Raw genomic sequence first — 16,150 nt, forward strand, 5'->3', positions numbered from 1 at the left:
GAAGCATAAAAAAGCATTGGAAAACACCTCTGAAGTTGTTATTCATTGAGTAAACTATCTGTTAAGGCGATCATTCAACTTGCTGCACACATTCTGACAGACTGGGTCTAAACGAATCTCGCCACAAGTACAACCGATGCCAAGACAGAACAGTAAATTTCCAGTAAATCTCCATGAGAATCCATCACACAGCCATCTCTGCAGCTTCAGAACTGTGAGTAACCATTCTCCTGTATGAAGAATAGACAAGAATTCATCTTCTTACTGTGCACTGAGTGGAGCATCCAGTGTGAGCCAGGCTGCTGCTCTAGCTGCCTCATTGCAATAGATATTCAGCTCCCCAGCTCAGACTGCTTGCAAATAAAAGTAACTACAGATTTCTGCAGATTTCCAACAAGACACTAAAACTACAGCACTTGTCATTATGTCTGACAGAGATCCCACTTATGAGTCACCTGCATGTAATCAAGATAAAACAGGCTCCATGCTGCATTCTGCTCGTCCTGTTAGAGCCCCTCATCCATCTTTGAAGGCAAGGGAGGTTTATGATGCAAGTAAGGAAGAGACATACAGTATATTGTATAACAGCCAGTAATGAAACTAGCAACAATTCTGAGCAATTGAACACTGCCCTCTCAAGGGTTAAGAAGGCATTTGAGAATTATAAAAGACTTTCTGAAAAGTACTCTTCCCTTTTGTCACATTCCAATGTAGAGGAAGCTTCACTAGAATTAAGGAACTTTATTTCTACTGACCAGCAGAGACATATCACTTATCTTGAAACAAAGACACAGATAGAGGGTAGATTAGCACAACTACATGAAACTACATCCTGTATATCTGCTTCTTCCAGACAATCAGGAAAATCAAATAAATCTGCCCGCTCATATCATAAATCATCTTCTAAGTCATTGCGGTCCTGCTCTCTAAGGTCAACTCTGAGCGACCAAATACTCAAAGCTCGCCAAAAGGTTGCAGTAGCCCAGGTTCAAGCCACCTGTTCTGAAAGAGAAGCAGCCTTCAAGGCCCAGCTAGAAATCCTTCAGAAAAATAGAGAAAAGGAAGTAGCCTTAGCAGAATTATCCGTCTTGGAACAAGCCCTTTTAGAAGAAGAAGGAGCATATTGTCCCAGCTTGGCTGCTTGTCAAGACCCTGTTGAAAGGACCCTACAGTTTGTCTTAACCCAGAACCACGACGATACAGTTCCACCTACAGTTGGAGATTCTTCCCATAATCATCCAGCAAGTCAATCGGAAGGCAACATGTCGTCAAAGCAAGCTGACCAACCAGATGCACCTTCCAACAGAGACACTCCACAACTACCGCGTGCCACAAAATTAAGTGTACCAACTTATCCAGCTCATGTGCCACCACAACCATATGTGAACAGAGATTACAAGGGCACAACAGAAGAATACAGAGTGAACTCTATACCTCCTGTAATACAGTTAACTTCAACTTCAAACGCACAGAGATCTTCAGACACCAGACCCTTACCTGGATTGAACCCATCTGCAATACCTTTCTCTCCACCTATCAGCCAGCATCAGATACCAACCATGATCCAAGATGGTGCACCATCAGTATCACCTGTGGATGTAAAAACTGAAAGGGTTGATATTGCAGAGTTCAGCAAGTACATGATTCGGCAAGAGTTAATTACTACTGGACTGTATAGATTCGATGACCACCCAGAGAACTATAGGAGTTGGAGATCTACATTTAAGACGGTAACCAAGAACTTGGATATTGAACCTCAAGCAGAACTTGACTTACTAATAAGGTGGTTGGGGCGTCAATCTTCAGAACAAGTAAAGAGACTTAAATCCGTGTACATTTATAACTTTGAAACAGGCCTTAATGCTGCCTGGGAACGTCTGGAACAAGACTATGGGAGCCCCGAAGTCATTGAATCTGCCTTATTCCAGAGACTAAAAGACTTTCTTAAGATTTCTGTTAAGGACAATCATAGGCTTGGAGAGTTAGGTGACCTCCTTCATGAACTTGAAATTGCTAAGTCAGATCCTAGTTTGCCAGGTCTTAGCTATTTAGACACTGCTCAGGGCGTAAATCCTATTGTAGCAAAGTTGCCTAGTCATCTCCAGGGAAAGTGGACTAGCGTAGGATCAAAGTATAAATGTGAACACCATGTTTCTTTTCCCCCCTTTTCCTATTTTGCAGGGTTCGTGAGGAATATCGCAAGAACCAAGAATGACCCAAGCTTCCTATATCCAGATGCAACCATCTTTCCTTCAACTACTTCAAAGGGTATTGCCACCAAAAGTAAATTCAAGGACTTAAGGCATCCTATTTCCGTGAGGAAGACCGCTATCACGTCCAACGTCTTGGCTACAGACACTAAATTACAAGATACCAAGGCAAGCAAGCTTGATCAACAGTGTCCCATTCATAATGCGCCACATTCTCTCTCCAAATGTCATGCATTTAAGGACAAGCCTATCGAAGAACGCAAGACATTTCTCAAAAAACATAATATCTGTTTCAAGTGTTGTGCATCCTCCGATCATTTCGCTAGAGACTGTAAGATCTCCATCCGATGTTCCCTGTGCAACAGTGTCAAGCATGTGGATGCTCTTCATTCAGACCTGTTCAAAAGGAAACCTTCACCCGGCAGCAACCCCAAGACCACCTCAGATGACGGCGGGGAGAGAACTGAGCAACATGCCAACCCCGTAACCACAAGATGTACAGAGGTGTGTGGAGAAGGGCTTCATAGCAAGTCTTGCAGCAAGATATGTCTTGTAAGGGTTTTCCTGAAGGATGTCCACAAAATGCCATAAAAATGTATGCCATACTCGACGATCAGAGCAATCGCTCGTTGGCAAGTACAGAATTCTTTGACTTATTCAACATTCATGGAGAGGCCTGGTCCTATACCTTGCAGACATGCGCAGGAAGGGTCAATACTTCTGGAAGAAGAGCCCATGGCTTCATAGTGGCTTCAGAATATGAGAACATAGAGTTTCCTCTTCCTACTCTAATCGAATGTGATCAACTACCGAACAATAGAGAAGAGATCCCCACACCTGAGGTTGCATATCATCACCCTCATTTGAGACACATTGCTAAATGCATTCCTACACTTAACAAGGATGCGAAGATCTTGATTCTTCTAGGGAGAGACATTCCGAGAGTTCATAAAATAAGAGAGTTATGTAATGGTCCAGATGATGCTCCTTATGCCCAGAAACTTGATCTTGGATGGGTGATAATAGGAGAAGTTTGTTTAGATCAATCTCACAAGCTCTTGGATGTAGCTTCCTACAAAACTAATGTGGAGGGATCATACACCTATCGATCGATGAAATGTCCATTGCACTATTATGTGAAGGAAAAACTTGATTTCAATCCTGAAGTTCCATATCAAGTACTCCAAGGCATTACCTGCAAGCTCACTTCTCACAAGGATCTTGGTGATGCAGTGTACCAGACTACTTGTGATGACAACAAAATTGCTCCTTCGGTCGAAGACAAGGAGTTCATCAAGATTATGAATAAAGAGTTCTTCAAGGACAACTCCAACAGTTGGGTAGCTCCATTACACTTTTGTGTACCAAGGCTTACTCTCCCTAACAATCGAGAACAAGCTTTAGTCAGATTTGCTGCACTTAAGAGAACTCTACGTAACAAACCTGAGATGCAAGAGCACTTTCTAGCATTCATGCAGAAGATTCTAGATAACCATCATGCCGAGCCAGCACCAGACCTTTTAGAAGGCGAAGAATGCTGGTACCTTCCATCCTTTGGAGTCTACCATCCTCGTAAACCGGAGCAAATCAGAATCGTCTTCGACTCAAGTGCTCAGTTCAAGGGAACTTCTTTAAACAACGTTCTTCTAACGGGTCCAAATCTAACGAACAACCTTGTAGGAGTGTTGATACGGTTCAGGAAGGAACCCATTGCCGTGACAGCTGACATCCAACAGATGTTCCACTGTTTCATAGTCAAAGAAGACCACAGAAATTATCTCAGATTCTTGTGGCACCGCAACAATGACATTAATGATCAGGTGATAGATTATCGCATGAGAGTCCATGTCTTTGGCAATAGTCCATCTCCTGCCGTGGCAACTTATGGACTGAGAAGAACAGCACAGGAAGGTGAAAAGGAATTTGGATTTGCCACCAGGCAATTCATTGAGAGAGATTTCTATGTAAATGATGGTCTGAAATCCTTCCCAACACCTGAAGAAGCCATCAATCTGATAAAAGGAACTCAACAGCTCCTGTTGACTGCTAACTTAAGGCTTCATAAGATCGCATCTAATAGCAGTGAAGTAATGAAGGCTTTTAATCCAGAAGATCATGCTAAAGATTTGAAGGATTTGGATTTGGGAGTAGATGCCCTACCCACGCAAAGGAGTCTCGGTCTTCTCTGGAATGTAACTTCAGATGCATTCACGTTTCAGGTCTCTGACTCCAAGAAGCCATTCACCAGACGAGGAATCCTGTCAACTGTCAATAGCCTTTACGATCCACTAGGCTTTGTGACTCCAGTTACCGTCCAAGGGAGATCCATACTTCGTCAGCTTACTGAGAGAGTGACAGATTGGGATGCCCCTCTGCCAGTAGACTTACTACCTAAATGGGGGAAATGGAGAGACTCCTTGAAAGTACTGGAAGAACTTAATATCCCACGCTGCTATTCACCTACTTCAACTTCAAGAAGTCAGAGGAAAGAGATTCATATCTTTTGTGATGCGTCCACCGAGGCTATAGCGGCCGTGGCTTATCTCAAGATCATAGATCCCTCCGGGAGATCCCATGTCGGGTTTCTTCTAGGAAGAGCCAAGTTAGCTCCAAAACCGGCTCACACTATTCCAAGATTAGAATTGTGTGGAGCAACCCTAGCTGTCGAAGTTGCAGAATTCCTGCAAAACGAAATGGACACTGAAATTGATCAGGTTAAGTACTACACCGACAGCAAGGTCGTACTTGGCTACATATGCAACAGTGTAAGAAGGTTCTATGTGTACGTGGCTAACAGGGTAGAACGAATAAGGAAAATCAGTAGACCTGAACAATGGAACTATGTCCCGACTGGTTTGAATCCCGCCGACATTGCCACGAGGTCATTGCCAGCAGTTGTCCTCACGCAAACCATTTGGTTTACAGGACCCAAGTTTTTAACAGACCAGTCTTCTACAAACTCAAAAGAAGATATCGATTTCTACCTGGTGGATCCAGACACTGATCAGGAAATCCGCCCTGAAGTTATAACATTGAGTTCTAACATCTGCTCAAGAAGAAACTTGGAGGTAAGACGTTTTGAACGTTTCTCTTCTTGGAAAAGATTGGTGAAGACTATAGCAAGATTGAGTCATATTGCACAGATTTTCCGCAAGTCCAACCAGACATCGTCTTGTCATGGATGGCACACCTGCAAGAAGTCACCCAATGCGTTAGAGTATGAGAAGGCAGAGTTATTCATCATACGTTGTGTGCAAGAAGAAGTCTTTGCAGAAGAGATTAAGTGTTTGAGAGGCAATAGACCAGTCTCAAAGGGTAGCCCACTATTCAAACTGAACCCAATGAAGGTATGCTTAGAGTTGGAGGACGACTGAATAAGTCAAACCTGCTAAGAAGGGAACAGAACCCTTTGATAGTACCAAGAAACCACCATTTGGCAACCTTGATTATCCGGCATTACCATGAGAGAGTCAGACATCAAGGAAGACACTATACCGAAGGTGCCATCAGAGTTGCAGGGTTCTGGATAATTGGAGTGAAAAGACAAATAGCCACGATTATTCATAACTGTGTCAAATGTCAGAAGATAAGAGGTAGACAGCAGTATCAACAGATGGCTGACCTACCCGCAGACAGACTGAGTGCAGATGCACCCTTTACATATGTTGGAATCGATGTGTTTGGACCATGGATAGTAATGGCCAGAAGAACTCGTGGTGGTGAAGTCAACAGCAAAAGATGGGCTGTAATGTTCACTTGCTTAAGTGTAAGAGCTGTACATATCGAAGTGATTGAGTCAATGGACACTTCAAGTTTTATCAACGCTCTAAGGAGATTTATTGCTCTAAGAGGTCCTGTGAAGTTGTTGAGATCAGATTGTGGATCTAATTTCATTGGTGCTTGCAGAGAGTTACAGATAGACCAACAACAAGTTGGAAATTATTTGAGTGATCAAGGCTGCGTATGGAAATTCAACCCACCACACTCTTCGCACATGGGCAGAGCATGGTAACGCATGATTGGGATGGCAAGGCGCATACTGGAGTCAATGTTGCTTGACGTGAGTTCTTCACGCCTTACCCATGAGGTGCTCACCACATTCCTTGCTGAGGTCGCAGCAATAATCAACTCAAGACCATTGACTGCCGTATCTACAGACCCAGAATTTCTGACTATCTTAACTCCAGCTACATTATTGAGCCGGAAGATTGGACAGATTCCAGCGCCAAAAGGTATCTTTGATGAAAAGGACATATATAAACGTCAGTGGAGATACGCACAATACCTTGCAGATTGTTTCTGGGACAGATGGAGGAAGGAATACCTCACACTTCTCCAAGGACGTAAAAAGTGGCAAACCCAGAAGCCCAACTTAAAGGAAGGGGACCTAGTCCTGCTAAAAGACCAGAAAACCGGATCCAGTGGCCAGTTGGACTTATTACAAAAGCCATTGCCAGTGATGATGGAAGAGTCCGAAGTATGGAAGTCAGGATCGTTAAGGACGGAGACTCAAAAACTTTCCTCAGACCAGTCACTGAGATTGTCCTAATTATGCCTGCTTCTAGTAATTCTGATTCAGTGTTATGTGAGGGAGTCACTTAAGACCTCTAATATAGCTGACTTGCAGAATTGAGAAGGTTAGATAGTATTTTACTGTATGCAATGTTAATAGTATTTTAAAAGGAAGAAAATAATTGTGTAGTGGTATCTCTCGATACCAGACGGGGAGTGTGCTGCCACGCAGCTTTACTGTTTAGCAGTTGTTATTTACATGTTATGTTATAATGTTATTTGGTATCATCCACACACCCCTGCTGTTTCTGACTAGTTGGTTGCTTCCACCCTTCATTTCCTGTTGTAACGACATTTTTGTTTAGTGGTTATCAAGATACTGTAGAGTGAGGAAGTTGTGTACAGCACTGGAAATTTACCTATGAAAACACCTCTATATTCATACCTTTGTTACCTTGAAGCATAAAGAAGCTGTCAGGGATCCCGGCTCCGTCTGCCGCAATCGCGGCTCTGTCCCCCGCGCATGCGCATTGGCGGCAGATCACGCCGGGACACAGGAACTAGGTCCCGGCGAGCCGCGGCTGACAGGACGCCACGCATGCGCAGTAGAAACCGCGGGCGCGCCTCAGGCGTCCAATGACAGCCGGGGGCGCGTCCTAGCCAGCCAATGACAGAGCAGGGCGCACTATTTAAAGATGCCCTGCACTGTCACAAATTGCCGCAAGGTCTATATGTGATCCTGAATACCTGCTCCTGCTGTGACCCTGTTTTTTGACCCTGACTACGCTGCCTGCCCCTGAGATTGACCCGGCTTGTTCTGACTATTCTACCCGCTCCTGTGATTGACCCGGCTTTGTTCTGACTATTCTGCCTGCTCCTGCGTTTTGACTCGGCTTATCCCGACTGTTCCTACGGATTGATTTACCTGGCTGACCCTGCGTGTGACCCGACTACTCCTAGCCCGCCGATTCGGTACCCCGCTTACCCCACGGGGCCACTATCCGTACCACCCTGCTGGGGCCTCCATCCTCTTCACAGCTGGCTCTCCTGGTACCTACATACATCCCCGGTGGCCCGCTCAGAGGTCGTGACCTGGCCCGGGACTGTTTCAAGTCCATCCCCACCATCAGGGGCCCTGGTGAAAGCACAGCCCGGGCTTAGACCCCACGCTCTGGGTAGGTTTACCAGCTGGCAGACGGAGGGCTCCGCCTGGCGGATCCTAACAGTACCTTGCGGCCATGACAGAGCCAGGAAGTGGACCGGCGTCCCTAGAGGATATTTGCCAGCACCTGGCAACTTTGACCCAGGCTTTCCAGAACTTCCACAGTCGCTGCGCCCGACTGGAAGACCGCATGGAGACATTAGCCCCCCAGACTCCCCCTGCTCAGAGTTCCCCGTCTGTGGAACCTCCCGCTACCCCGGTATCCGGAGCGGTTGCCACACCCTTAGCTCCTGAGCCCCGCGTTCCCCTGCCGGAGCGGTTCCGTGGGGACCGGAGCCGCTTCCGAGCCTTTCGGAACGCTTGCACACTATATTTTGACTTGCAGCCTCGCACATTCTCCTCCGAGACCGTCAAGGTGGGCTTTCTAGTCTCTCTCCTTCAGGATGAGCCCCAGGATTGGGCCCACCGTCTGATGGAGAGGCGCGACCCCCATCTTGACTCCGTGACCGAGTTCTTTCAGGCCATGGCCGTTTTGTATGACGACCCTCAGCGGGCTGCTTCCGCAGAGGCTACCCTATACTCTCTGCGACAGGGCCGCCGGGCAGCGGAAGAATACGCGTCCGATTTTAGGCGTAGCATGGGAGACACCAGATGGAACGATGCGGCCTTATGTCACCAGTTCCGCATTGGACTGTCTGAGCCTCTCAAGGACGAACTCGCACGAGTAGGCCTACCTGACTCCCTGGAAAGATTGATTGAATTGGCCATTCAAATTGACCGTAGACTAAGGGAACGTCGACAGGAAAGGAGCGGCCAGGGTCAAAGGGTGGCATGGATTCCATCAAGAGATACAACTCCAGCCCCAGGGAACCATCCGCGAAACACGGAGATGGGAGACAACTCGGAACCCATGCAACTGGGACTGGCCCGTTCCCACTTATCGGTCGAGGAACGCCAGAGGAGGCGCTCACTGAACCTGTGTCTGTACTGCGGGGAAGCTGGTCACCAGGTGCGCTCCTGTCCTGCAAAAACGAGTAAGTCCACGCCCGTTTCTTGTTCCTTACCTGCAGGCAGGGATGATCAGTCTAGTTACCTGGCCATTCCTGTGTCTTTACAGCTCCCCGGAGGAATATTGTCGGTGACCGCGATCGTTGACTCAGGAGCCTGTAGCTGTTTTATTGATCTGACTTTTGCCCACCGGCAAAAAATCCCTCTCCAGACCAAAGAAAGGGGGTTCAACATTTTCTTGGCAGATGGGTCCAGTATAAAATCTGGGGTGGTGGACCAGGAGACACCACCCATTTTCACCACTATGGCAGACCATCACCAGGAGTTCCTCCGTTTTGACGCCATGGCCTCCCCCCTTTTTCCAGTCATTCTGGGGCTCCCTTGGCTGAGGGCCCATAACCCCCAGATTGACTGGGAAAAGGGAACGATTCATTTTCGGTCACCCTATTGTTTGAGTCACTGCCACGTCACAGGACCCATGGTTCCCCGGTTCCTCCTGTGCTTGGACGGAGACACCAATCTATCCCAGGTAATTCCTCCGGCCTATCATGACTTCTTGGACGTCTTTAGTAAGCGGGGAGCTGACGTTCTACCTCCACACCGTCCCTACGACTGCCCCATTGACCTCCTACCCGGGTCGGAAATCTCTTTCGGCCGTATCTTCCCCTTGTCCGAAATGGAATCGGGGGTGCTGAGGGAATATATCGACGAAAACCTTCGGAAGGGCTTTATTCGTCCTTCCACATCCCCAGCCGGGGCCGGGTTGTTCTTTGTAGAGAAGAAGGACAAATCGTTACGGCCCTGCATAGACTATCGTGACCTAAATAAAATTACGGTAAAGAATCGTTATCCCTTACCCCTAGTCCCCGAGCTCCTCCAGAGACTGAGATCAGCAACGATATTCACTAAATTAGACCTGCGGGGGGCCTATAACCTTGTTCGTATCAGGGAGGGGGATGAGTGGAAAACGGCGTTCCGTACAAGATTCGGTCACTACGAATATTTGGTGATGCCGTTCGGGCTCTGTAATGCCCCGGCAACTTTTCAGCATTTTATCAATGATGTTTTTCGCGATTTTCTTGATATTTTCGTGGTAGTTTACTTGGATGACATCTTAATTTTTTCCCCCTCACTGGAGGTTCATCGGGGTCACGTGTCACGGGTCTTAGAACGGTTGCGCCAACACGGGCTATACGCTAAGGCTGAAAAGTGCTGTTTTGAACAGCACGAGATCACATTCCTGGGACTGGTTCTCTCTTCCGCGGGGGTCGCGATGGATCCCCAGAAAGTCACGGCGATCTTAGATTGGCCAATACCCGCCGACAAAAAGGGGGTACAGCGCTTCATCGGCTTTGCTAACTTTTACAGAAAATTTGTTAGGAACTTCTCCGGCCTGGTCTCCCCGATCATGCAACTGACGAAACAAGGGGTCCGCTTTAAGTGGACCTCCGAAGCTCAGTCGGCCTTCGATAAGCTCAAGAGACTGTTCCCCTCTGCTCCCATTCTCTGCCATCCGGATTCTTCCCTCCCATATGTGTTGGAAGTAGACGCCTCCGAAAACGCGGTAGGAGCGGTTCTGTCCCAAAGGAATGGTACCAAGGAACTACTGCACCCTGTGGCGTTCTTCTCCAGGAAGCTGACACCAGCGGAGCGCAACTATGACATTGGAGATCGGGAGCTCCTGGCCATTAAAACCGCTCTGGAAGAATGGAGGTATTTACTGGAAGGGGCCACTCACCCAATCCTAATATTTACAGATCACAAAAACCTTGAATATTTAAGGACGGCAAAACGACTGAGACCACGCCAAGCGAGATGGGCTCTTTTCTTTTCTCGATTCTCATTCCATATAACGTACCGACCCGGTACTAAGAATACCAAACCAGACGCCCTGTCCCGCATGTTTGAGGACCCCGACGACGCTGCGGTACCAGACACCATCCTGCCTTCTGGAAGCTTCCTCGCGCTACAAACGGAACTGCGCTCCCGGCTTCTTGATGCTTCGGTAAGACTACCCGTTCCGTCTGGGTCACCCCTCCAGAGCCACGGTGGCCTGTTTTGAAGGAAGACCGAATCATGGTCCCAGAAGAGGTGCGAACCTTGGTCCTAGGGCATTGCCACGACCATCCAATGGCAGGTCACTTCGGGGTGACGAAGACTCTAGAACTGCTACGGCGCTCGTTCTGGTGGCCGGACATGATCAAGGATTGTGAGCGTTACGTCCGGACGTGTCCCACCTGTCAAAGGAACAAACCCTCCAGGAGTAGGGCATGGGGATTGTTACGTCCATTACCTATACCCAAGCGGGCCTGGCAAATGATAGCCATGGATTTTGTGGTCGAACTCCCACCATCCCAAGGCCACACAGCGATAATGGTGATCGTCGACCGCTTCTCGAAGATGGCGCATTTCGTGCCCCTGGAGAAGACCCCATCGGCACCGGAAACGGCACGGATCTTCATTCGGGAAGTGGTAAGGCTTCATGGAGTCCCCGAAGACATTGTGTCGGATCGGGGGGTGCAATTCACCTCCAGGTTCTGGAACGCCCTATGTAAAGCGCTGGGAATCAAGCTGTCGCTCTCATCCGCCTACCACCCGCAGACCAACGGTCAAACCGAGAGGACCAACCAAACGCTGGAACAGTATTTACGATGCTACACCTCCTATCTCCAGGATGACTGGCTGACGTTGTTGCCTTCTGCGGAGTTCTCATACAACAACTCAAGTCACTCAGCTACGGGTCAATCGCCATTCTTTTCTAATTACGGGTATCACCCCACATTCCTCCCTGATCTAATGCCTGAAAATCTGGTACCGGCGTCGCAAGACATCTTGAACTTCTTTTCCGTCAACAACAAGACTATTCAGGAAGCCATCGCTAAGGCCCAGGAGGACAGTAAGAAGGCTTTCGACAGAAAGAGAAGAGGAGATTTACTGCTTCAACCAGGAGATCTGGTTTGGCTGGCAACAGCCAACTTGAAGATGCTGTGCCCCTCAAAGAAGCTGGGACCCAAGTACATTGGCCCATTTCCTGTTAAACGAATGGTCAACGAGGTGGCCTACGAACTCGAGCTTCCGCAGACTTTCAAAATACATCCTGTGTTTCATGTATCTCTCCTGAAGCCGTCCAGACCGGATCCCTTCCCAGACCGAGAATCCAGACCTCCCGGGGCAATCGCCATAGGTGACCAGGAGGAATTTGAGGTGGAGACTATCCTCAGTTGCCGAAGGAGGGGGTGCCAGACTCAGTTCCTGATAAAATGGAAGGGTTATGGTCCTGAGGAGAACTCCTGGGAACCCGCCCAGGACGTTCACGCGCCCAGGCTCATCCGGGAGTTTTGTCGTGCTCACCCGCGGTGGAGAGATCAGTGGGGCTCCCGGAGGGTGCCCGTTGGGGGGGGCAATGTCAGGGATCCCGGCTCCGTCTGCCGCAATCGCGGCTCTGTCCCCCGCGCATGCGCATTGGCGGCAGATCACGCCGGGACACAGGAACTAGGTCCCGGTGAGCCGCGGCTGACAGGACGCCGCGCATGCGCAGTAGAAACCGCGGGCGCGCCTCAGGCGTCCAATGACAGCCGGGGGCGCGTCCTAGCCAGCCAATGACAGTGCAGGGCGCACTATTTAAAGATGCCCTGCACTGTCACAAATTGCCGCAAGGTCTATATGTGATCCTGAATACCTGCTCCTGCTGTGACCCTGTTTTTTGACCCTGACTACGCTGCCTGCCCCTGAGATTGACCCGGCTTGTTCTGACTATTCTACCCGCTCCTGTGATTGACCCGGCTTTGTTCTGACTATTCTGCCTGCTCCTGCGTTTTGACTCGGCTTATCCCGACTGTTCCTACGGATTGATTTACCTGGCTGACCCTGCGTGTGACCCGACTACTCCTAGCCCGCCGATTCGGTACCCCGCTTACCCCACGGGGCCACTATCCGTACCACCCTGCTGGGGCCGCCATCCTCTTCACAGCTGGCTCTCCTGGTACCTACATACATCCCCGGAGGCCTCCTCGGCCGCTGGTGGCCCGCTCAGAGGTCGTGACCTGGCCTGGGACTGTTTCAAGTCCATCCCCACCATCAGGGGCCCTGGTGAAAGCACAGCCCGGGCTTAGACCCCACGCTCTGGGTAGGTTTACCAGCTGGCAGACGGAGGGCTCCGCCTGGCGGATCCTAACAGAAGCATTGGAAAACACCTCCGAAGTTGTTATTCATTGAGTAAACTATCTGTTAAGGCGATCATTCAACTTGCTGCACACATTCTGACAGACTGGGTCTAAACGAATCTCGCCACAAGTACAACCGATGCCAAGACAGAACAAGAGAAGCAACTAGCAATATCCCAACATTCACAAATTGATATGATATTACATTCTTTATTGAAGTTGCCTTAAAAAATAATTGTTTAGAAAGGCTTGCAATGTGCTCCAGTGCTTAAAGGTTGGAGAAAGTGCAGGAAATAACGTATTGATGTTTTTATATTCAACTTATTTTTATTGAATTTTTGAAAAAAAAAAACAGGGTAGACAAAAACATGTATAAAAAGAGGGGGAGGTGCAGCGCTATGTATCCTAGCAGATAATAATAAAATTCAAAATCAAACACACATAATAAACAGTGACTGTGTGCTAATAAAATAAAGCTACTGGATGGTGGCTATGAAGTGAAGGAAGTGCAAAATAAATAAAAGAGTCCAATGGAGGGGTGCTCTTAAGATCCAAGATGATCCTCAGACGTCCAATATTTGGAACCGCCAGGTGATAAGAAATGTAAAGATTGCGCACTCACCAGATACGCAATCTTTATGCGCATTTATATGTAATGTCACTGGACCTCCGGTGCCATCAACCTGGTCTGGTCAGATCTGGTCAGCATGTCTTTCACTGCCTGGTACTCGGATAGATGCGGCTGTTCTGTAGATCTGGCCGGTTCTCACCAGGACCAGATGCAAATCAAAGATGGCCACCGGGGCCCCTCGTGGCGCCGGCGGCGTGGCGTCCGACCTACTGTAGCTTTTCCTGATGCGTTTTGAGCAAAAGCTCGTACTCATAGGGGTGCAGCTTGCAGTGGTGGACGCTGGTTACATGTTTAAATACGAACGATGGCGCATGCGCGGTATGTCGCGCGCCATCTTTCCTATGCTGGATGTCCGCGTGACGGGCGCCATTTTATTGTAGCCCAACCCGATAGCGTATGCGCAGATGCCCTGTCATCGGGTGCACGGAGACAGACAGCAGTAGTAATGCTATGAGCACCAGGGACAATCCGATCCATTATTTGGCAATATAAATCAACTATGTACGATCATAGAAGGATAATATTACTATGGGCAAAAACAAATATAGACCTTAATAGACAAATCCAGAGTAGTGTTAAATAGCCCATGTTTGCCATAATATCGATTGTATAAATTGCAATACGTATATAAATAAATGCTATATATGAATATATGATTATTTATTCACATAGAAATAAAATAAGAATAAAATTAAATTTTAAAAATGAATTATAGTTATAAAAAATAGTTATAAAAATAGTTATAAAAATACCTGGTGATCATGCACATACGGACCAAATAATATATAGGTGGGTACAAACAGATATATAGAATCTGCCAAACATAGATACACAAACATATAGGTACAATTAATGAGTACCCATATGTATGGATAATATACCTAAACATTATAAAAACCAATGATAAAAATCAAACAGATTTACAGTTACAATATATCCAGAATATACATAGTCAGTACGAGTATAAGATATCACATACACCTATAGATCATTAGTGCATGCAAATGTTAAAATAATATTCAATGTTAAAATCGCCTAAATAACAAAAAATTCCGCCATGATATCAAACAGATGAAACCGTATAATGTCAAATAAAATATACACTAAGATCAATAACGAAAAAAATATATCTGGATAATCCTAGTTAGCTATTATCAATAAAGCTATTGATATCCAGTTCTATATTGAGTCCCTTCGGGCGCAAACAGTCCATTTGGAATATCCATTTCGTTTCCATTTGCGAGACTGCTCTTTTTTTATTTGTGCCTCTCCAATGGGCTTGTACTATATCAATTCCTGCAAACTGCAAGGAAGATGGATCCCTATTATGATGGGTCCTATAGTGTAATGATAGTGAATGGTCTTTGCAGCCCTTTTTAATGTTGTTAACGTGTTCACGACATCTGTCCCTAAGCCTCCTGGTGGTACGCCCAATGTACTGTTTTTTGCAAGGACATTGCAAGAGATACACAACATTTTTACTATAACATGATATAAAGTTATTAATTTTGAATGTCTTGCCAGTACTGGTGGATATAAAATTGTCGAATACCCTCTTTTTCCTTTTCCATTACAGGTGCATATGATGCACCTGTTACACGGGAAAAAACCGGTAGTATTATCTAAAAAGGAAATATTCTTAGGAGGGTTGATAATGTTTGGGGCTATTAGATTTCTCAGAGATTGGGCTCTTCTATAAGTAATCTCAGGTTTATCGGGAAGGATTTTGGTTAACACTGGATCCGCTTTCAGAATTTTCCAATTCTGATTAATGATTCTAGAAATGGTCTTGTATTGTCTAGAAAAAGTAGTAACAAAGGGACAGATTTTTGGTGACTTTTGTGAGGTATTGTCAGCAAGCAAGGATTCTCTATCCATACTTCCTATCTCATGCATAGTGCGGGTAAGACATGCCTCATCATATCCTTTTTCCAAAAATCTATTTTTTAATATAGATGCTTGTGACAAAAAGGTGTCGACAGAGGTACAGTTTCTTCTTAGCCTTAAGAATTGCCCTTTGGGTATGTTTGAAAGCCATAGTGGGTGATGACAACTACTAGTGGGAATATAGCTATTACGATCTGTTCCTTTAAAAAAGGAAGAGGTTATTATGGTACCGTCTTGGTTTATTAATGTCAAATCCAAGAAATTCACACTAGTCTTACTATAGTCAAAAGTTAATTTGATGTTTAAGGTGTTTGTTATTAAGAGTGCCGAAAAAATTAACTAATGTTTGTTCATCCCCTTTCCAAATAAGCAATATATCATCAATATATCGCCTATAGAAGTACAGTTCTGGCCAATCTCTGGCATATATAATATACTCCTCCCATCTAGCCATAAACAAGTTGGCCAGGCTGGGAGCGAATTTAGCTCCCATAGCCACGCCCCTTGTCTGTAAATAGAAATTACTATCATACCAAAAGTAGTTTCTAGTCATAGCGAAATCCAAAAGTGTAAGGAT

General features: G+C 46.6%; 1 protein-coding gene across 1 annotated transcript; it reads left to right on the plus strand.

Annotated features, from left to right (window-relative positions):
- Window positions 1-424: 424 nt before the first annotated feature.
- On the plus strand, window positions 425-2,801 carry LOC149452712 (uncharacterized). The gene is given in 2 exon segments (XM_089689037.1): window positions 425-567; window positions 569-2,801. Coding segments are annotated over 2 exon segments (2,376 nt in total).
- The last annotated feature ends 13,349 nt before the right edge of the window (window positions 2,802-16,150 follow it).

The sequence above is a fragment of the Staurois parvus genome, unplaced genomic scaffold (genome assembly GCF_062004578.1).
Source record: "Staurois parvus isolate SC_StPar_1 unplaced genomic scaffold, SC_StPar_1.0 ptg000468l, whole genome shotgun sequence".
Taxonomy (NCBI): Eukaryota; Metazoa; Chordata; class Amphibia; order Anura; family Ranidae; genus Staurois; species Staurois parvus.